The 22,515-nt window shown below is 44.8% G+C and overlaps 1 protein-coding gene and 1 pseudogene across 3 annotated transcripts in view; one reads left to right on the forward strand and one right to left on the reverse strand.

Annotated features, from left to right (window-relative positions):
• The window catches only part of KCNQ5 (potassium voltage-gated channel subfamily Q member 5), a 579,108-nt gene extending 574,161 nt beyond the window's left edge, over positions 1-4,947 (forward strand). For all 3 annotated transcript variants that reach the window (XM_019030067.3, XM_019030068.3, XM_055390620.2), the window contains one exon: positions 243-4,947. In XM_019030067.3, coding sequence (XP_018885612.1) covers positions 243-1,205 — 963 coding nt within the window. In that variant the 3' untranslated portion in view covers positions 1,206-4,947. The remainder of the gene's footprint in view (positions 1-242) is intronic.
• Positions 4,948-15,215: 10,268 nt separating this feature from the next.
• On the reverse strand, positions 15,216-16,171 carry LOC101145084 (KH homology domain-containing protein 1-like; annotated as a pseudogene).
• Between the last annotated feature and the right edge of the window lie 6,344 nt (positions 16,172-22,515).

Raw genomic sequence — 22,515 nt, forward strand, 5'->3', positions numbered from 1 at the left:
TGGGGGAGAGATGCTAATAAAGACTGTATAGAAGCCAAAGTGTCCCTCTCTTCCTAAGTCCTCCTCTGGCCCCATCATTGCTAAATGCTACATTCACTAAGGGTCAAGACTGCATCGTGCTTTATATTCAATATTTCTTTAAACGCGTTGGCATACCTTGACTTCATTTTTTAAAATTAAAAAATGAAGTCCATTCTTAATAACAGATTATACTCATGTGTAACCATTTTCCTCACTTCTAGGTACAGTCCATAGAGTCCAAGCTGGACTGCCTACTAGACATCTATCAACAGGTCCTTCGGAAAGGCTCTGCCTCAGCCCTCGCTTTGGCTTCATTCCAGATCCCACCTTTTGAATGTGAACAGACATCTGACTATCAAAGCCCTGTGGATAGCAAAGATCTTTCGGGTTCTGCACAAAACAGTGGCTGCTTATCCAGATCAACTAGTGCCAACATCTCGAGAGGCCTGCAGTTCATTCTGACGCCAAATGAGTTCAGTGCCCAGACTTTCTACGCGCTTAGCCCTACTATGCACAGTCAAGCAACACAGGTGCCAATTAGTCAAAGCGATGGCTCAGCAGTGGCAGCCACCAACACCATTGCAAACCAAATAAATACGGCACCCAAGCCAGCAGCCCCAACAACTTTACAGATCCCACCTCCTCTCCCAGTCATCAAGCATCTGCCCAGGCCAGAAACTCTGCACCCTAACCCTGCAGGCTTACAGGAAAGCATTTCTGACGTCACCACCTGCCTTGTTGCCTCCAAGGAAAATGTTCAGGTTGCACAGTCAAATCTCACCAAGGACCGTTCTATGAGGAAAAGCTTTGACATGGGAGGAGAAACTCTGTTGTCTGTCTGTCCCATGGTGCCGAAGGACTTGGGCAAATCTTTGTCTGTGCAAAACCTGATCAGGTCGACCGAGGAACTGAATATACAACTTTCAGGGAGTGAGTCAAGTGGCTCCAGAGGCAGCCAAGATTTTTACCCCAAATGGAGGGAATCCAAATTGTTTATAACTGATGAAGAGGTGGGTCCAGAAGAGACAGAGACAGACACTTTTGATGCCGCACCGCAGCCTGCCAGGGAAGCTGCCTTTGCATCAGACTCTCTAAGGACTGGAAGGTCACGATCATCTCAGAGCATTTGTAAGGCAGGAGAAAGTACAGATGCCCTCAGCTTGCCTCATGTCAAACTGAAATAAGTTCTTCATTTTCTTTCCAGGCATAGCAGTTCCTTTAGCCATACATGTCATTGCATGAACTATTTCGAAAGCCCTTCTAAAAAGTTGAAATTGCAAGAATCGGGAAGAACATGAAAGGCAGTTTATAAGCCCGTTACCTTTTAATTGCATGAAAATGCATGTTTAGGGATGGCTAAAATTCCAAGGTGCATCGACATTAACCCACTCATTTAGTAATGTACCTTGAGTTAAAAAGCCTGAGAAACCAAACACAGCTAATGCTATGGGGTGTATGAATATGTCAAGTTTAGGTCATTTAGAAGATTTGACACTGTATTTTGAAATTATGGGAGTAAACACCTTCAAATTTCAGGCATTTCTGCTTTGTGACTAAATACAAACTACATTTTCAAGATTAGGCCATAATGTATATTTAAACACAATGGCTATCAACAGCTGCTAATAAGGTATCAACTAAAGCAGAATTGGGGAATAATAGAAATGGCTGCTTATTTCAAGATATATTTGCCAACCCATTCCTATTCAGTCATTTTATTATTAATGTAATTTGAATGTCAATTTGTGTGCTTTTGGTGATTTAGCGCTGTGGCAAGCAATTTTGCACATCATTTTCATGTTGTTCTTTATGACAAGAATGTTCTTCAATTAGAAAATGTGCAAATAATGAAATTCAGGGCCAGTGGGGCAAATAGACTATCTGACATATTTGACTTTATGAAAATATATTGCCTGATGGCAGAATCAACTTTATAAGTGGTCAACTTCTACACAAGCGTATGAAATACTGGTCAGTAGAACAGCCATTGTGATTGGACTGGTTTCTCTGCAATGGCGCCAACCCCAGGCTTGCCAATACTGCCTATGTAAAGGGCAAGTGTGAGAAGCTATTCTCATTTCGCTGACATACAGGTAGGACTATGGGGGATGGGACATTTGAGTGGGACTGAGATAGGAAAGGCTTGAAAAGAACCCAGAAACACCACCAGGAAGTTGGCAAAGTAAAAGAAAATGACTTCCCCCTCAAAGGGCAATGAGAGGGAGAGAAACAAACCAAAATAGAAGAACTAGACTTTTTAGAAAATGAGTATTGCTAGGGAATTCAACTACCTAATCTTCCCTTATTCTTATATATAAGCAGAGAATTTTTGCAAGGTATTTATTTTTTAATATGCCCTGAATGTCTTTTGCTATTATGTGTACATTTTGCATATGAAAGTCTAAAACGAAACTTCCTTTACTTTTTATACTGTAGTGAAAATTTTCTATTCTTCCCAAGAATGTTGTCCCAAATCTGAAATTACTGGTTCAATTTCCTTATATAAACATTTACAATTAGAAGCTAGATAGTACTGGCAGGGTCTGCAAATCACAACACTTAAATATATCATGGCAGCAAAAACACCAAGGGAAACAAAATGACAAATGTATTTATCAGAAAGCAAGCAATGCTGACTGCTTGTTAGAAACCCATCTAGCTATCTTAGGTCATCAGAACTTCAGCCAACGTAATGACATTCAAAAAAAAAGGACATAAGAGATAGCATTTCAATTCAATTAAACCCTAGCCACAGGAGGACTCAAGAAAGGAAGTTGTTTCCTTGGCAGACATTAATGCTGCCTCCAGAAGTACTTCACAGGAGGACTCAAGAAAGGAAGTTGTTTCCTTGGCAGACATTAATGCTGCCTCCAGAAGTACTTCTCCAGCAGCCAAGCAGAATGAGCAGGGTTATCAAGTGGATGTTCAAAGGAAGAAGGAGGCCCTGAACTCCACCAATCCTCCCCAGCCCTCCCCAACAGGCTTTCTCCATCATTGACTCTCCCCTGCTTTTCTTCTTCATTAACTCCTTATTCATTCCCTGCCAGTATTTTGCTTCTGAACTTCACCAGGCCTTAACCAGCCTCCATCCCCAGGTCAACCAGTTCTCCGCTTTACCTAAAATGTCCTTCTCAACCTTTTAGAACCTTGTCCCTTTTGATAAACACGGAAATTTTTAAAGCTTCCTCTTCGCATCCCACTTGGATTCTAAGACAATTAGAATCATTTAGAATCTTTTTGGCTGCTGGAAACATATAGAAGATAGAGGCTAAATTTTACACTTCAGTTAAGACATTGTCAATCCTTTTAAGCAATTGTTTTCATTTTCAAAATACAGAATGTTAGTAAATTATGAAAATCAATTTTTCATCTTCATTCAACCTGAAGTTGTGATTCCCCCTCGCAAGAACGTTGCATACACACACACATACACACACACACACACACCCCTCCACTGACCTAAAGCCAGAACCTGCCATGACTGGGCAGGCTCTCTCCCATTATTAACAGAGGAAGAGGAGGGAGGCAGCAACTTTCAGGTAGCACTGATTCTTGGACATACTCTGTCCTGGGTCGAACCCCACTGGCAGCAGGAATTCTGAATGTATTGGGGACCCCTCCTTAGGCCTCGTTAAGTCTCAAACACAGTACAGCTCACCCAGCATTGCTGAAGACTGAAGATTCAGAAACAAAACCTACGCACAGCACTGAGGTCTTAATCATAGCAAAATGTGATAAACCATGTTGTGAAAAACTTTTATACATTGAAGCCATGACCATTTTGTGTCTATCTTACTCTAGCACAAAAATTGGGGGATGTTAAAAGATAGTTGTGTGGAAGCTATAAGGTTCTGTCTGTCATGTTACTCTCTGTGGAAATGAGAGGGGTCTCCCATTTACACTAAGCAAATTTCCATTGGTCAATTTTAATGATGTCTTGAAGCACAATTTAGCTGAGCACTGAGTAGCCATATGCTTTCTGAGTACAAGTGTGTCTGCCTTCTTCAACATGTAGGGTTGATCAAGCTAATACTTAATTGCAAATATCCCTTGTATGAGGTTAACTAAAAAAATTTTGCTATGTCTGATCTACATGTTTGCATTTTGTTCAACTAAATTAATATTTGTAGATTGCAAGTTTTGTTTAAAATAACTTTATTGAGTTTTTAAGTCCTGATCTGTTCTAAGGTGCCTTTCTCACCTCCCATTGATTCAGTGATTCTGAAGTTCTTAATTTGCAAGTAAAATAAGTCTACTAGAGAGGAGGAAATCAGGCACAAAGTGACCAATTCTCATGCCATTTGCAAAGCAAAACTGTAAGGATGATGAAACCTGGCTAACTAAATTAATGGATCATTTCACTAAATCAGATAGAGGAAATATCATAAATATTAACTTGTCTCCCTAGAAGCTGATATTTTTCGCCTTAAATGACATGGTTGTGTTTTTGTAAGAGAAACTTAATCTAATCTAATAATGTGCATTTAAGTAAGCAGTTCTAAGTCATGTATGACAATGCAATTGTCTGTTTCCTGAAAACAAATAAATCGGGAACACCATATCCATTTCAAGCTATCATTAAAGTGTAATTTCCTTTGCTCTCTTTTACTGGGATTATTTGTTTTAAAGTAAAACATTAAAAAGATGTCTATAAACAGCTAGTGTGACTATTTTTATCTGGAACTAACTAGTTGGTTCTGAACTGACTGGACCAAGTCAACCAAACTGACTGTATACAGATTTTGGACTGAAATATAAAAATTATCTTTTTGCAGTGTTACAGAAGAAGTCTTTGGTATTTTGGGAAGGGGGGAGATTTGCATATGCTCCTGGGGTTTTTGTGAGAAATATTAATTTGAAATTGATTGTAACTCAGATACCACGCATGTGAGTTTTGTGTTATCTATAATAAAGGGATTTGCTAAACGATGTTAAGAAATGGGGCCCAGGTGGGTGCCCAAATGTTGCAGCCTCTGGCTACTCAGAACTACCATTTTAAGCACCTACCCAGCTCTGCCTCATCAGGGAAGGGCTTCTGCTCCAAAAGGACCTTTTTTTCTTCTTCCCTAAAAAAATCCCATTTTTTCTATTTCACTAGCAATTTTGCACTAAGTGCCAAGGGTTAATCCCAGTGGAATTATTTTCAAAGAGATACAGAATGTTAAAACTCTGGAATACAAAGCAACAAAGCCCAATAGAGATGTTTTAGACAGGAGGAAGAATTACAGAGTGTTATCCTAGAGGGAAGAAAGGGCTTCCCACTACGGCTCTAGAGATCAAATAATTATGTGCCTGTTCTATCAACTTCTAGATGAGGGAAAAGAAAACTGTGTATGGTATATGCTTGCTTGACCAACTTAAAAATGTTAAACCGCTTCCAAACATTTTTGGAAATACTTTAGCAGTACTTCCCACTTCTACCATTTAAAGCAAAATATACTTACAACAGTTATTCTATCCTAACCATTCATGAAAATGGGCTGCCAGATCTTCAAATGACAACCTGTATCAGTCTAGATTCAACTGCTTTGAGAATCTGGTACAAGTAAAAATTGTTTCTTTGAAAAAACTTAAATTTTATCTCACACAGCTCTGAGATTTGAAAACAAAATAGAAATCTAAAAATGTTTTTAAAATAAAAATAAGCTGAGCACAGTGGCTCACGCCTGTAATCCCAGCCCTTTGGGAGGCCGAGATAGTTGGATCCCCTGAGGTCAGGAATTCAAGACCAGCCTGACCAATATGGTGAAACCCCACCTCTACTAAAAGTACAGAAATTAGCCAGGCATGGTGGTGTGCACCTATAGTCCCAGCTACTCAGGAGGCTAAGACAGGAGAATTGCTTGAACCCAAGAGGCAGAGGTTGCAGTGAGCCAAGACTGCAGAGATCACACCACTGCACTCCAGCCTGGGCAACAGAGTGAGACTCCGTCTCAATAAATAAATAAACTAATTAATTAAATAAAACAAATTTTCATTAACTGCGACAAGACTTCTCCCTCTAGCCCACCTAATTCCAAATTACTGAAGTTTTTACTACATTTCAAAACAGAAACGTAGCAGATACATTATGCACAAACTATCGATTTAGGCACTGCTCTGGAAATCACAGCACCACAAAAACTGGTGAATGGCAAAACTTTCCTGTTCAAATAAATAGGAAGGTCAAAGGTACATTGATATGATATATTACTCTTTGCCTAGTCACATGATTTACTTCTTTTCTGTCACGATGTTGGCGACTATTTTAAGTCCAGTATGCTCTAGGATAGATATCAGGGTTCTAGGGTTTCCATACACTGTCATAACACCTGCACCTACTTTTAGAACTTTTCACTTGTATGCTTTTTTAGGTTTTTTTGTTTTGTTTGTTTGTTTATTTTGTTTGACTGTTTTTGGACACAGTCTCTCTCTCTGTCACCCAGGCTGGAGTGCAGTGGTGCAATCTCAGTTCACCGCAACCTCTACCTCCCAGGTTCAAGCACTTCTCGTGCCTCAGCTTCCTGAGTAGCTGGGATTACAGGTGTACACCACGACGCCCGGCTAATTTTTTGTGTTTTAGCAGAGACAAGGTTTCACCATGTTGCCCAGGCTGGTGTCAAACTCCTGAGCTCAGAGGATCCACTCGCCTTGGTCTCTAAAAGTGCTAAGATTTACAGGCATGAGCCACCGTGCACAGCCGCTTTTTTTATCTTTGGTGACACTCATCTCTTTCCATTACTTGCTGCTTCTTCCTTCTCTGTTCCTTTGCCTGCATTGCTGTGACTCACTTCCTGTATCACCAATCCCTATCCATTCCTGTGCCCCCCAAGTAACTAGGTACTCACACCCTCCCCTTGCTGCAGCTCAGGGTGCTACTCACCCTCAGATAAGCCATGAGGACATCACACCATGCACACCCGCAACACATAGATGTTTTCAGAAGTGCTGGCACTGGCGCTCCTCATCTGAGCCCTCTGGCCAATGCTGCAATGCCCAGTTCTACCCCCGCTACCAGAAATCCCTCTGCTTGCTTCGTGGGAGAGGAGGCAAACCCCACTCCAGGATGGGAGCTCCTTGCTCTCTTTTTTTTTTTTTTTTTTTTTTTTTTTTGAGACAGGCTGGGGTGCTGTGGCGCGATCTCGGCTCACTGCAACCTCAACCTCTCGGGTTCAAGAAATTTTCCTGCCTCAGCCTCCCTAGTAGCTGGGATAACAGGTGTGTGCCACCACGCCTGGCTAATTTTGGGGTTTTATTTGTTGTTGTTGTTGTTTTATTTTTCCGAGATGGAGTTTTGGTCTTGTTGCCCAGGCTGGAGTACAATGGTGCAATCTCAGCTCACTGCAACCTCCACCTCTTGGGTTCAAGCAATTCTCCTGCCTCAGCCTCCGGAGTAGCTGGGATTACAGGCATGCAACACCATGCCCACCTAATTTTTGCATTTTTAGTAGAGACGGGGTTTCACCATGTTAGCCAGGCTGGTCTTAAACTCCTGACCTCAGGTCATCCACCCTCCCCCGCCTCCCAAAGTGTTGGGATTACAGGCGTTAGCCACCACGCCCGGCCTAATTTTTGTATTTTTAATAGAGATGGGGTTTTACCATGTTGGTCAGTCTGGTCTTGAACTCCTGACCTCAGGTGATCCGCCCACCTCAGCCTCCCAAAGTGCTGGGATTACAGGCATGAGCCACCACGCCTGGCCACTCCTTGCCTTTAGGGTAAACTAACTCTTCCACTCTGGGTTCCCAAGCCCTTGGTTGTCACCTGCTGCCCCTCCCCTTCCCCATATCTACAGCATCTCACCCTTTCCCCTCATAAGTATGCTTAAGCCTCTCCCATGTTACCAACAACTTTCCAGTACCCTCCCTTCCTCCTTTTTTTTTTTTTTTTGAGACGGAGTCTGGCTCTGCCGCCAGGCTGGAGTGCAGTGGTGCGATCTCGGCTCACTGCAAGCTCCGCCTCCCGGGTTCACGCCATTCTCCTGCCTCAGCCTCCCCAGTAGCTGGGACCACAGGCGCCCGCCACCACGCCCGGCTAATTTTTTATATTTTTAGTAGAGACGGGGTTTCACTGTGTTAGCTAGGATGGTCTCCATCTCCTGACCTCCTGATCCTCCCGCCTCGGCCTCCCAAAGTGCTGGGATTACAGGCGTGAGCCACCACGCCCGGCCGTCCCTTCCTCTTTTTTACTCTATACACCACCTTGACTTTAGAAACAAACTGCATCTTATAAAATAAATTATATAAAGTACTTCCATTTCCACAGCATCCACCCCACTAACCAGCACATGACAGTCAGACTCACGACCACCCAGCAGCACAGAAAAGCTGCACTAGAAGTTCATCTGTGACCTCTTAGAAGCTAATTCGGCCGGGCACAGTGGCTCACGCCTGTAATCCCAGCACTTTGGGAGGCGGAGGCGGGTAGATCACGAGGTCAGGAGATCGAGACCATCCTGGCTAACACAGTGAAACCCCGTCTCTACTAAAAATACAAAAAATTAGCCGGGCGAGGTGGCGGGCGTCTGTAGTCCCAGCTAGGCGGGAGGCTGAGGCAGGAGAATGGCGTGAACCCCGCGGGGCGGAGCCTGCAGTGAGCCGAGATCGCGCCACTGCACTCCAGCCTGGGCGACAGCGAGACTCCGTCTCAAAAAAAAAAAAAAAGCTAATTCAAGGGACACCTTCAACCAGCATCCCTTTTGGCTTTTCTTTAATAGTGGACACTGCAATCACTCTTTCTTTCTCTTAAAATTTCTCATCTTTTAGAACGCCACCCCCTTCCAGTTTGTAAGTTATGGAGAAAAAAACCAAAGTATTTTTTCTAAACTCTCACTCAACAATCGACGCAGAAGACTTCTGTGACCTCTGGTCACCAAGACGTTGTATGGGGATTTCTCTCCACTGTCAAAAGACAAAATTACAACACAATTTAGTTTGAAGATCTTAATTGGTTTTTGTTTGCAATTTTAAAATTGTGCAACACCTCCTTCTATACAATTGAATGAATGTTACAGTGAGTCAAGCAGAGGAGGCTGGTTTTATAAACTGACAAGAGCTGAGAAGGTCAGAAACAGTAAACAAAATGCAGATTGGTTTCAGTTAATTTCCTCATAAAAGTTAAAGCAAAGGGAACTTCCTTAGCATGTTGGCTAAAACTGGCCTGTTTGGAAATTTAGTTATTGTCTCTATCTCTCTTGATTTCTTGAAAGGTCGAACAACTTAGTTTTGGCTTGGTGATGTGTAAGTTTAGCATAAGTGATTCAACTGTGGTTTGGTCTGTTGGGCCTGGCAGTAGTAGTTCAATCCAAATCAATGGGCTCCTATAAATTTCCTTTAACACCACCAACAGCCAAACAATCAGTTCTGCAGTGGACACAGCTGAGTGTCTTCTAATTAAATTCAGTTCTGGGCTGGGCTTGGTGGCTAACACCTGTAATCCCAGCACTTTGGGAGGTGGAGGTGGGCAGATCCCTGGTGCTCAGGCATTCGAGACCAGCCTGGACAACATGGTAAAACCCCGTCTCTACTAAAAATACAAACATTAGCCAGGCATGGTGGCGGGCACCTGTAGTCCCAGCTTCTCAGGAGGCTGAGGCAGGAGAATCACCTCAGCCCAGGAGGCGGAGGTTGCAGTGAGCTGAGATCATGCCACTGCACTCCAGCCTGGGCTACAGAGCTGGGCCCTGTCCCAAAAAAGAAAAAAAAAATCAATTCTGAATTATCTACCTGGAGGTAGCATTAGATCCCACATGTTCATGACTCAGTCCCACAAGACTGCCCTCCACTTCGGATGCCAATCACAAGCCCCAGGTTGTTTTACCTGGGCTTCTGACCAACTAGGGATAAATCGAGATTCCTACAAACCATTCCTAGGATCGGACTCATTTGCTAGAGCAGCTCACAGAACTCAGGGAAACACATTTACTGGTTTATTATAAAGAATATTTCAAAGGATATGGATGAAGACATGCATAGGGCAAGGTTATCAGGGAAGGAGTGCAGAGCTTCTATCTCCTTCCCAGGCATGCCACCCTCCAGGAACCTCCAGGTGTTAAGGTATCCAGGATCTCCACAAACCCAGTCCTTTTATGGTTTTATGGAAGCTTCATTACATAGACGCGATGGATTAAATCATTAGCCATTGGTGATTAGCTCAACTTTCAGCCCCTCTCCCCTTCCCAGAGTTAGAGGTGGGGCTGAAAAGTTCCAACCCTCTATTCACATCTTGACCTTTCCTGTGACCAGTCCCTGTCCTGAAGCTACCCAGGGGCTCCCAGCCACAAGTCGTCTCATTAGCATACTAAAGGCACTCATCAATTTGCAGATTCCAAAGGTTTTAGGATCTGTATGTCAGGAAACAGGACTAAGACCAAATACTGTACATATTTCACACTGCCACAGTCCTACCTCTCTGACTTGGTCATCTTTATAGACTTCTCCAAGCTCCTATTGTTTCTCATTTCTTTTTCTTTTTTTTTAATTTGCTTTTTATTTTTGCCAGGCCCCTCCATCACACAGAAACATTTCATTTTTTAATCTATTTGCTGAGTGAAGGAGAACAATCAATTCAGCCACTTGAGCTGATTTTTTTTTTTTTTTTTTGAGACAGAGTCTCGCTCTGTCACCCAGGCTGGAGTGCCGTGGCATGATCTCAGCTCACTGCAACCTCCGCCTCCCAGGTTCAAGCGATTCTTCTGCCTCTGCCTCCCGAGTAGCTAGGATTACAGGCATGTGCCACCACACCCAGCTAATTTTTGTATTTTTAGTAGAGACGGGGTTTCACCATGTTGGCCAGGCTAGTCTCGAAATTCTGACCTCATGATCTGCCAACCATGGCTTTCCAAAGTGCTAGGATTACAGGTATGAGCCTCAGCGCCTGGCCTGTTTTGCATTTCTTTTTTTTTTTTTTTTTTTTTTAATTGATCATTCTTGGGTGTTTCTCGCAGAGGGGGATTTGGCAGGGTCATAGGACAATAGTGGAGGGAAGGTCAGCAGATAAACAAGTGAACAAAGGTCTCTGGTTTTCCTAGGCAGAGGACCCTGCGGCCTTCCGCAGTGTTTGTGTCCCTGGGTACTTGAGATTAGGGAGTGGTGATGACTCTTAACGAGCATGCTGCCTTCAAGCATCTGTTTAACAAAGCACATCTTGCACCGCCCTTAATCCATTTAACCCTGAGTGGACACAGCACATGTTTCAGATAGCACCGGGCTGGGGGTAAGGTCATAGATCAACAGCATCCCAAGGCAGAAGAATTTTTCTTAGTACAGAACAAAATGGAGTCTCCTATGTCTACTTCGTTCTACACAGACACAGCAACAATCTGATTTCTCTATCTTTTCCCCACATTTCCCCCTTTTCTATTCGACAAAAGCGCCATCGTCATCCTGGCCCATTCTCAATGAGCTGTTGGGTACACCTCTCAGACGGGGTGGCGGCCGGGCAGAGGGGCTCCTCACTTTCCAGAAGGGGCGGCTGGGCAGAGGCGCCCCCCGCCTCCCTCCCGGACGGGGCGGCTGGCCTGGCGGGGGCTGCCCCCCACCTCCCGGACGGGGCGGTTGCTGGGCGGAGACGCTCCTCACTTCCCGGACGAGGCGGCTGCCGGGCGGAGGGGCTCCTCACTTCTCAGATGGGGCGGCCGGGCAGAGACGCTCCTCACCTCCCAGACAGGGTCGCGGCCGGGCAGAGGCGCTCCTCACATCCCAGACGGGGTGGCGGGGCAGAGGCGCTCCTCACAGCTCAGATGATGGGCGGCCGGGCAGAGACGCTCCTCACTTCCTAGACGGGATGGCGGCCGGGAAGAGGCGCTCCTCACTTCGTAGACTGGGCAGCCGGGCAGAGGGGCTCCTCACATCCCAGACGATGGGCGGCCAGGCAGAGACGCTCCTCACTTTCCAGACTGGGCAGCAGGGCAGAGGGGCTCCTCACATCCCAGACGATGGGCGGCCAGGCAGAGACGCTCCTCACCTCCCAGACGGGGTGGCGGCCGGGCAGAGGCTGCAATCTCGGCACTTTGGAAGGCCAAGGCAGGCGGCTGGGAGGTGGAGGTTGTAGCGAGCCGAGATCACGCCACTGCACTCCAGCCTGGGCAACATTGAGCGCTGAGTGAACGAGACTCCGTCTGCAATCCCAGCACCTCGGGAGGCGGAGGCTGGCAGATCACTCGCGGTTAGGAGCTGGAGACCAGCCCGGCCAACACAGCGAAACCCCGTCTCCACCAAAAAAATACGAAAACCAGTCAGGCGTGGCGGCGCGCACCTGCAATCGCAGGCACTGGGCAGGCTGAGGCAGGAGAATCAGGCAGGGAGGTTGCGGTGAGCAGAGATGGCAGCAGTACCGTCCAGCTTCGGCTCGGCATCAGAGGGAGACCGTGGACAGAGAGGGAGAGGGAGACTGTGGGGAGAGGGAGAGGGAGACCATGGGGAGAGGGAGAGGGCGAGGGAGAGGGCGAGGGCGAGGGAGAGGGAGAGGGAGAGGGAGAGGGAGAGCGAGAGCTACATTTCTTAACTGTGGGTGTTCCCATGGATTCCATCAGCCTCTTCCCTTTACTCCCTCGAGCTCCATGCTCTCCCCAGGTGGTCTCACTTATGATTTCAACTACTAATGCAGAATGATCCCACCCAATCACGTATCTCCAGCCCAGATGTCCCTTCTGAACATCTTCCCTAGGGCCCAAAGTTACCACAAATGCCCCAGATTAAAACAACTTAAGGGCGGGGATATCTCACTCACATTATACCTCTAGCTTCTCACACAGTACTATGTAGTAGGGACTCAATATGTTAATGAACAAAAGTGTTTTGTTCACCCCGGGACTTTTATTTGGCTTTCAACAACTTCCAACCCCTAATTTCAGAGGCTCTGCAGTCAAGAGAAAAGTGCAATCATCAAGACTTACTCACACTGTGTCACAAATTTAATCTGTTACTTTTCCCAAAGGTCTTTACTGTATAATCTGTTACCTTTCCAAAGGGGCCCATGAAGAAATCAATGCCACATAACCAGTAATCCTGTCTCTACAAGACTAGGACCTAAAAACCCCCACTCCCATCCCACTCAGACCTCACATTCTTGGTCTGTATTCCTCCCCATACCCCAAAACAACTGAGTCAGACCCCATAGATGACACCCATGCCTAGACTTTGACCGCTCATCAGAAAGACTGCCTTCTGTCAAACCTCACCATAGACCCCAAAGAAAAAAGGAGGACTATCTACTCTTCCCCTGTCCTTGTGCCCTGTAACACCATATTTCTGCTCCCCACTTCTCTTTACTCTTTCCTACCAATGCCACACCCATAGCCAGAGCCCAGCCTACACAGTCTTTGGATCCCAAGCCTTAGAATAACAACTCAGGCTTAGTGACTGCCAATATTGTGTCAAAAAATGCTTCCCAGTTACCATCAATTATAATCCTTACCACATTACCACAAGAAACAACCTTCGATAGAAGGACATTTTTATCTAACTGGAAGAACAGAGGTAGGGCTAACTCCAGGCAGAACACAATTTGTTCAATGACATCATCAAAGTTCCAGATTATTTCTGTCTCTGCTGTCCTCCTTTTCAGCTGTATATTATTGGTGGCTCCTCTTATTGTCTACAAGATGACAACAGTGGCAACTAATGCCACACACCTCCTTAATCACATCTAACCAGAGACAGGAGGAGGCAGGAAACCCTCCACTCAAGTGCAGAGTATAAATCTTTTCCTAACACCTGGTTAGGTTAATACAGGTCACATGCTCATTTCTGGACCAGTGAATCACAGTATGTAAGGCCTGATTTGATTATGTCAACCACCATTCCCCTTTTGGAGCTAGGGAGATAGGGTACGCTTTTACGAAACAATAGTTTTATTAGAAGAAAGGTGGTGAAAGAATCCAGGCAAAAGACTGTTACTCACCTGAGGTAGTCAGTATTATCTCAATTTTGTGTGGGAAAACCAATGCACTAAGAAATCAGTGACTTGCTGAAGATCATAAAGCCATCTGCTGATAGAGCTGCTATGTAAGTGCTTGTAATCTCACGCCAGTGTTTGAGATATTCACTCCTCCATTATGATACCTAAGCTGTACCCACACAGAAACCTTTGGTGACTGGGATTTAGAGATGAGAATTATAGCCTTAAAATATAAAATATTAATTTCATCATTTGTGGTATGAAACTTGAGAAAATACTCTTTTTGCAGGTCTTTTACAAAATAAGTTTTTTCTCTAGTTTATGAGCCATCAATTATTATATTATAGATTTAAAAGTAAACATGATATTCTCCTTGAGAATAGTGTAGTTATATTCTTCCTCGAGCAAATTCATAAGTGTTTTTATACTTTGAATATGATCTTTCTAACTTTTATTTGGTAACTGGCCATGTAAAAACCGTGTAATTAGCAAATCTTGTTGGCTTCAAAATAGATTGCATATTCAACCATTTCCTAACACTTCTACCATTCTACTCTAGTCCAAGTCACCATTGTTGCTCTGTAATAGAGACTGCAATTGCCTCACTCACTATAAGATATACAGACTGCTAGAGAAAGAAGAAATTTGAATGGGAAGAGTTCAACTGAGGACACGTTTAGCTTGCCATAATCTTGGCTAGAGAGATCCAAATGTAGATTTGGCATTGGGAGAAAGTTCTGGAATGGATTAATTCACAGCTTGAGGGACTTCAGAATCTCCATCTGGAGCCTTCCTCCCACCTTTCCATTCTCCCCATTTGTCTGCACTTCAAGGTCCAGGAAAACCCTGGGGCTTCTAGGAGGGTCCCTTTCTAGAAATCCTGGTTTTCACTCAACTCAGAGCAGCCTAACCAGGCTCCAGGCCTGAGAGGAGCAGTTCCTGAAAGTGCCGACTTGTGTGCCTGGCTCCTTCCCTGGGATGGGCCTCCCCAGACCTCAGCACTTGCCCAAAGAATCCCCTTCAGGGCTGGATAAGTTCATCCTAAGGAAAGAGGACAGCACATCGAAGGCTTTGCATCACAGGTAGCTTATTTTATTGGATTGCTTTGCCAATAACACTTCTTACACTCAGGAGACTTCCCTCAGACACGTGCCTAGAATGCCTGAGAGGGACAGGTCCCGGCCACAAGTTCAAACTTTCTTCAGTGTCTTTCATGTCTTTCTCACCAAAAGTGAAGCCAAGACTTCTCCTCTCATCCCCACTTCCCAGGGGAGATCAGCCCTTAATTACGAATAGAGTGAACTCAAATAGAATACCTAACGACCAATCACTTGGTAAGGGAAAGGCTGAGGTACGCTAAGACAGACGGTTCCACTTATCCTGGAGGCCAAAGACAGGTCTCTGGTGTATGGTGGCACACTAATGGAGGCGACCAGATCATGGTTGGTCAGGGGCTGGCTCCGGACAAGCTCCAGCATCTCGAGGCCTGCAGAAGAAGTGCCCAGGGCTGGTGAAGTAGAGCCCATTACTGGGGCCCTTGGCAGGCCTGGACTCCACCAGGGACATCGCAGGGAGGATGTCACCCCAGCCAGGCCTTCCAACGTAATCCATTTATACCTCCCCACTACCCTCTACTCCCTGAAAATTGGATGCCACAAAAGTGAGCCCTTCCCTTCCCAGTGAACTCTAGGAACCACCTGGATTCCCCAGCCACACAAGGGATCCTTCAAGAATCCAAGGTGCCACACAACTCAGCCAGAACTCCACCATCAAACCCTCCACCACCACAGTTCAGCCAAGGATACCTACCTTGATTGTGACGACAGGAGTCCTGGCTCCCCACATAATAGAACATGTGCAGCAGCCACTGCCTTGCCCTGTGTGGTCCAACTACAGTCACACGAGTCTGGCCTGTAGCTGTGAACCAACTCTCCAGCTGAATAAGGGTGTGGCTGTGCACCTCAATGCAGCGAAGGTATGTGTCACCATGCCCTGTGAGCATAAGAGGCGAGAGGAGGGTCTATCAAGCACCAGCCCTTGGGGAGTGGGGAGGTGGCCTTGGGGGAACCGATGTGTGACTGATGAAGGTAGGAGAGAAGGGAAAAATTGAAAATGGAGAAGACAAGGATGAAGGAGGGGATGTGGGCAAAGGCCACTCACCAAAGATGAGCTCCTCCTGGTCCTCTTCCATGTGGAACACCATTGGAGCATGAAAGTTTTCAGGCAGGGTCTACCACGGCTTCTTGCTGAGGGCACTTGTTCCCATGGCCATGCTCTGCTCTGACCTGATTCAGAAGAGGGGCAAGTCCAAGCAACTGGTTGGTAAAGGACTTGAAAAAAGTGAGGAAGGGCCTAGGCTCTGTCCTTAATATAAGTACCCAAAACAACCCGCCCCTTGAACCACCTTAGGGTGGGTGTTCAATCCTGGGAGGTCTTCCCAAGATAATTCATTCCAAGTAATTATCTGCTCTGAGCTTAATCCTTTCACGCCAAACTTAATCATCTGACTAGTGCTTGCTTTTCTGATGCCCCGGAATCAAAAATTTTCTTCACTCTGAATTTTGGAGTGAAGTTACTATTTTGCAATCAGCAGTGTAAGAACTGATTCAGGCAGAGATCATCAAGGGATGCTGAGATAAATGAGGAGGCAGGGCAAGGGTTGAAGGATGGAGATGCAAGAAGGCTCCAGATGGGCTCCCTAGATTTGCACAGGTGCTGGCAGCCACCGAGTGACCACATAGTATATTCCAACAAGACTGGGTTTGTTTGGTGTGCTGCATCAAGGGAGAGCAAACAACACAGGAAAATAAGCGTGTCATGGGGAGCCAATTATAGGAGTTGTCTAGGGGAGTCTAAGGAGTGTTTAGGGAGTAGGGACCAGTTTTTGAAAATGGGGCAATTTGGTGATTATCCTGGTAACTTTATCTGGGAGGTAGGAGGATTAATGTGGTCTTGATTACAGAGTGTCAAATCTCTCGTTTCAAACATAGAGTGGACTTTCTACATCTTGTTGCATGGCAATCACTAAGCAATCTTGACTGGTTAAAATATTTTGCAAGAGATGTTTATGTTTGGTAGGGAAGATTCGAACTTGCCTGTCAGCTCCCAGCTGCAAGTTCCTAGGTACTTTTTCACTTATCATCCTCCCCTTTTGACCAAAGACAAACTCAGCCATCAGGACTTTCATCTGTGGGGTTCAGATCTACACCATTGCCAGAATCCACTGATCACAAGTTTATCGAGACAACATTGTCTGCATCTGCATACAGTTGGTCTCTCATGTACATTTTGTTGCAAAATATAATAGTGAAAATATAATGACCACACAGTAGCATTTCAGACTGTACAGGATGCACTAGTCAAATACAATACCAGTAATTACTAGAAAAAAATGACTATTAATACTATTAATAGGCTGCAAAGACAGAGGCCTAGATTTCAAAACCAGGCCATGAAATCATGTCCCAAATCCATGTAAATCTGATCTAGAGAGCCAGGTGGATTTGAGACTTCCAGAAGAGGCCAGAAAACCTCCCCATTTCCAAAGTTCTCCGATGTGGAACAATTCAATCACCTATCTACCGCCTATATAAATATTTGCTTTTTATTTTTGCCAGGCCCCTCCATCACACAGAAATATTTCATTTTTAATCTCCTATTTGCTGAGTGAAGGAGAATAATCAATTCAGCCACTTGAGCTGATTTAATTTTTTTTTTTTTTTTTTTTTTTTTTCTTGAGACAGAGTCTCACTCTGTTACCCAGGCTGGAGTGCAATGACATGATCTCGGCTAATGGCAACCTCTGCATCTCAAGTTCAAGCGATTCTTCTGCCTCAGCCTCCTGAGTAGCTGGGATTACAGACATGCACCACCATGCCGGGCTAATTTTTGTATTTTTAGTAGAGACGGGGTTTCACCATGTTGTTTAGGCTGGTCTCGAACTCCTGACCTCGTGATCCACCCACTTCGGCCTCCCAAAGTGCTGGGATTACAGGCATGAGCCACTGGGCCTAGCCTGACCCTTTTGGGAGAAGGTCATACACTAACGGTAAATTTAGATTTTGTGCTGGCATAGAATACTTGAAAAATTCTACTTCATATTTTTAAACCTGAATCGTTAACAAGAAGCATTAACATTATAAAAAGGAGATTCCAAAATATCTGTACAAAGCATGAATAGTTCCCTAAAATAGCTCAAATAATCACAAACACACCCTACTCAAGTAAGAGAAGGAGAGTTGTCATGAGAGTTAAGGAAGCCGCTGACAAATACCCACGGACTTTACCCCATAAAGTACATTATGAATGTCACTAATTAATAATTGAAAAAGGTTAGTTTTTTGTTTTGTTTTGTTTTGTTTTTTAGACAGAGTCTCACTCTGTTGCCCAGGCTGGAGTGCAGTGGCACTATCTTGGCTCACTGCAACCTCAGCTTCCTGGGTTCAAGCAATTCTCCTGCCTCAGCCTCCCGAGTAGCTGGGATTACAGGCGCCCACCACCGTGCCCGGCTAATTTTTGTATTTTTAGTAGAGACGGGTTTCACCATCTTGGCCAAGCTGGTCTTGAACTCCTGACCTTGTGATCCACCCGCCTCGGCCTCCCAAAGTGCTGGGATTACAGGCGTAAGCGACTGCACCCAGCTGGTTAATTTTCTTTTTTAAAATCAATGTGTTAATAGTTATATATCACTGTACAATAAACAAGAGGGTTTTTTAACTTTAGAAGTACATGTCATTTGCCAGGTGCGGTATCTCATACCTGTAATCCCAACACCTTGAGAGACCAAGGTGGGTGGATCACTTGAGGTCAGGAGTTCAAGACCAGCCTGACCAACATGGAGAAACCCCATCTCCACTAAAAATACAAAAATTAGACAGGCACGTGGTGCATGTCTGTAATCCCAGCCACTCCGGAGGCTGAGGCAGGAGAATTGCTTGAACCCACAAGGCAGAGGTTGCAGCGAGCAGAGATCATGCCACTGCACTCCAGCCTGGGTGACAGAGTGAGACTTCATCTAAAAAAAAGAAGTACACATTTTATTACAATTAACCTAGGAAAACCCAACTTTGATTTTGACTTCTCAGTTTTCTATGTTATTCTTAGTTTGGTAACCAAAAGAAAACTCATAGTATGTTTGAGTACTCAAAGTTTAGAGAATATCAAGCAAAACTGAATATTCCTTTAATTTTTCCTTTAATAAAATTCAAAGTGCAAATATTTTTATTAACAGTGGTCACGGCAAAAAATTCAGTAAAAAACATCTTAATAGTTTGAACATTTTGGACTTTGGGCCTGAATTTCATCTAATAATTTACTTATTTATTTTATTTTTATTTATTTATTAATTTCTTTTTTAATTTCTTGGAGACAGAGTCGCTCTGTTGCCCAAGTTGGAGTGCAAGATCTCGGCTCATGGTACCCTCAACTGCCTGGGCTCAAGTAATTCTTGCACCTCAGCCTTCCAAGTAGCTGGGACTACAGGTGCGCATACTTGGCTACTTTTTGTATTTTTTCTTTTTTTCTTTTTTTTTGGTCGGGGGGACGGAGTTTCACTCTTGTGGCTCAGGCTGGAGTGCAATGTCCTGATCTTGGCTCACTGCAACCTCCACCTCCCAGGTTCAAGCGATTCCCCTGCCTCAGCCTCCGAGTAGCTGGGATTACAGGATCACGCCACCACGCCCAGCTAATTTTTGTATTTTTAGTAGAGACGAGGTTTCGCCATGTTGGCCAGGCTGGTCTTGAACTCCTGACCTCAGGTGATCCACCCGTTTCAGCCTCCCAAAGTGCTGGGATTACAGGCGTGAGCCACCGTGCCCAGCCAATTTTTGTATTTTTAGTAAAGATGGGGGTTTACCATGTTGGCCAGGCTGGTCTCGAACTCCTGACATCACGTGATGCACCCGCCTCGGACTCCCAAAGTGTTGGAATTACATACACCAGCCAACGCACCCGGCCTGGGCCTGAATTTTTGAAAAAAGAATTAAGAAAATAGGTTTTAGACGAGAGTACTAGCAGTTGAAATGCATGAATTTGGGATTTATTTTGAAGACAGAGCCATCAGGATTTTTTATTTTAAGATTTTGGGCAAGTGTCAAAAAAAATTTTTTTTGGTGGGTTTTTTTTTGTTGGTTTTTTTTGAGATGCAGTTTTGCTCTTGTTGCCCAGGCTCAAGTGCAATGGTGTGATCTCAGCTTACCACAACCTCTGCCTCCTGGGTTCAAGCAATTCTGCCTCAGCCTCCTGAGTAGCTGAGATTACAGGTGTGTGCCACCAAGCCCGGCTAATTTTGTATTTTCCGTAGAGACAGGGTTTCATCATGTTGGCCAGGCTGGTCTCAAACTCCCGACCTCAGGTGATCTGCCCGCCTTAGCCTCCCAAAGTGCTGGGATTACAGGCGTGAGCCACGGTGCCCGGCCTCAAAAAAAAAGTTTTTAAAAATCAAATTCTAGCCAGGCAAGATGGTTCACACCTGTTATCCCAGCACTTAGGAAGGCCGAGGCAGCTGACCTCCTTGAGCTGAGTTTGAGACCACCCTGGGTAGCATGGCAAAACCTCATCTCTACCAAAAATACAAAAAGTAGCTGGGCATGATGGCCCACGCCTATAGTCCCACCTACTCTGGAGGCTGAGGTGAGAATCGCTTGAACCCAGGAAGCAAATGTTGCAGTGAGCTGAGATCGCACTACTGCGGGCCAGCCTGGGTGACGAAGTAAGACCCTGTCTAAAAAAACAAAAAGCTAAAAACAAAAACAAATCAGATTCCAGACTGAGTACCCCTCCAGTGTCTTTCCACCTCTTCCTCCTGCAGCTATGGCAGCAGCAACAGCAGTTCGCCCAACCTGAGGCTGCTTCCTGAGTAATACCCATAGGCCCCTCAGCTGAGAGAGGAGCTCTCTGCCTCAAAGAAGTGTTTGTAGTCAGGGAGGGCAGTGCAGCCAGCTAGGACCAACTGGTGGCCCTGGAAAAACACTCACACCACACACTCCTTTCCTGTTGCAGGCCGTTCCCCCAAGAGAGGAGAGAAACGTGAAAGCCTCAAATGAGTCTGTGCAGGGACAGCAGTAGAGACCCAGACCTGGCACCAAGTCCTGGTCCTCCCTCCAGGTAAGGCAGCGAGACTGGCTATATTGGGTTTTGCTAGTGGGAGACAGACCACCTGAGGAGGGAGCCTGGGTGGACTATTGTGAGAAATATGAGACCACATGTGCATCTCCTGGAAAATCATTTTGCACAGTCCTGAGATTGAGAGCTTGCAGCATCCCCCTTCTGGCTCCCTCTTTCCTTCCCCTCTCTCCTCTGTCTTCTACTTTAATCTGATGTTCCACTTTGCGGTCTCTCTCTCTCTCTCTCATCTTCCCTTATACCCCCTCCTTCCTCTCTCCTTCTTCCTGATTTTCTTTTTCCTCCTAGAGAGAATTGTCTTTTCTTAGAGGAAAGAAGTGGGGTGAAATAAACAGATTTTCTTCTGTCCAGGGGGAAAATAAGACAGAATATATGCTCTGAGACCGAGCATGGTGGCTCACGCCTGTAATCCCAGCACTTTGTGAGGCCGAGCTGGGTGGATCCCCTGAGGTCAGGAGTTCAAGACCAGCCTGGCCAATGTGGTGAAACACTGTCTCTACTAAAAATACAAAAAAGTTGCCAGGAGTGGTGGCACACGCCTATAATCCCAGCTACTCTGGAGGCTGAGGCAGGAGAATTGCTGGGACCTAGGAGGCAGAGGTTGCAGTGACCTGAGATCATGCCACTCCAGCCTGGGCTTGTTGTCCATGCACTCCAGCCTGGGCAACAAAGTGAGACTCCATCTCAAAAAAAAAAGAATATATATATATATAATACACACACACACACACACACACTATATATAATATAAATGTATGTATATGTATATATTATATATGTATATATTATATATGTATATATTATATATGTATACGTGTGTGTGCATGTGTACGTGTACACTCTGAGAAAATTAGAGTACAGAAGGCAATTAAACTGAAAAGAGAGAGTTAACAAGATAGCCAAGTCCCTTGGTCAGTGAGGGGAAGCATCAAGTGTGACTTAATCTCCTTCTTGCAAGAAGTTACATCACCAACTTGATTCTTTCAAATGCACAAATATTAACCAACAATCCAATCCTCTTTCAACTGCTTAATTACTGTTGCTTTTGAGTGCTAATCATCTGACTTTTCCTGTTTCCATCTGTCCTGTGGAGCTATTTGGTATTACACATCAGTGTTAGTGTCTGAACTTTGAAGGGTTTTTTGAAGAAAAAAATTATAAATAAATTATTAATTTCCTGAAGTTTCCTTGTATGACTTTATGTTGGGAGGCAAAAAAAAAAAAGTTAAGTTTCAAAACATTTGTTCATAAGTGACACCAGTATTGTCAGGGTGCTTGGATTTCTACTAAGAAAGCTAATCTTCTAGGCAGCTTTGTGTACATGTTGATAATCACATTCTCAAATATTACCTTTTTGGTAAAATTAAGCAACCATTTAACTTCTGTGCTAAAGCGTTAAGGAAAAATCAGATTCATCGACTTGCATTAAGGGAAAATCAGATTCACCAACTTGGTGGCTCTCACCTGCAATTCCAGCTACTCAGGAGGCTGGGG

The sequence above is a fragment of the Gorilla gorilla genome, chromosome 5 (assembly GCF_029281585.2).
Source record: "Gorilla gorilla gorilla isolate KB3781 chromosome 5, NHGRI_mGorGor1-v2.1_pri, whole genome shotgun sequence".
NCBI classification, from domain to species: domain Eukaryota; kingdom Metazoa; phylum Chordata; class Mammalia; order Primates; family Hominidae; genus Gorilla; species Gorilla gorilla.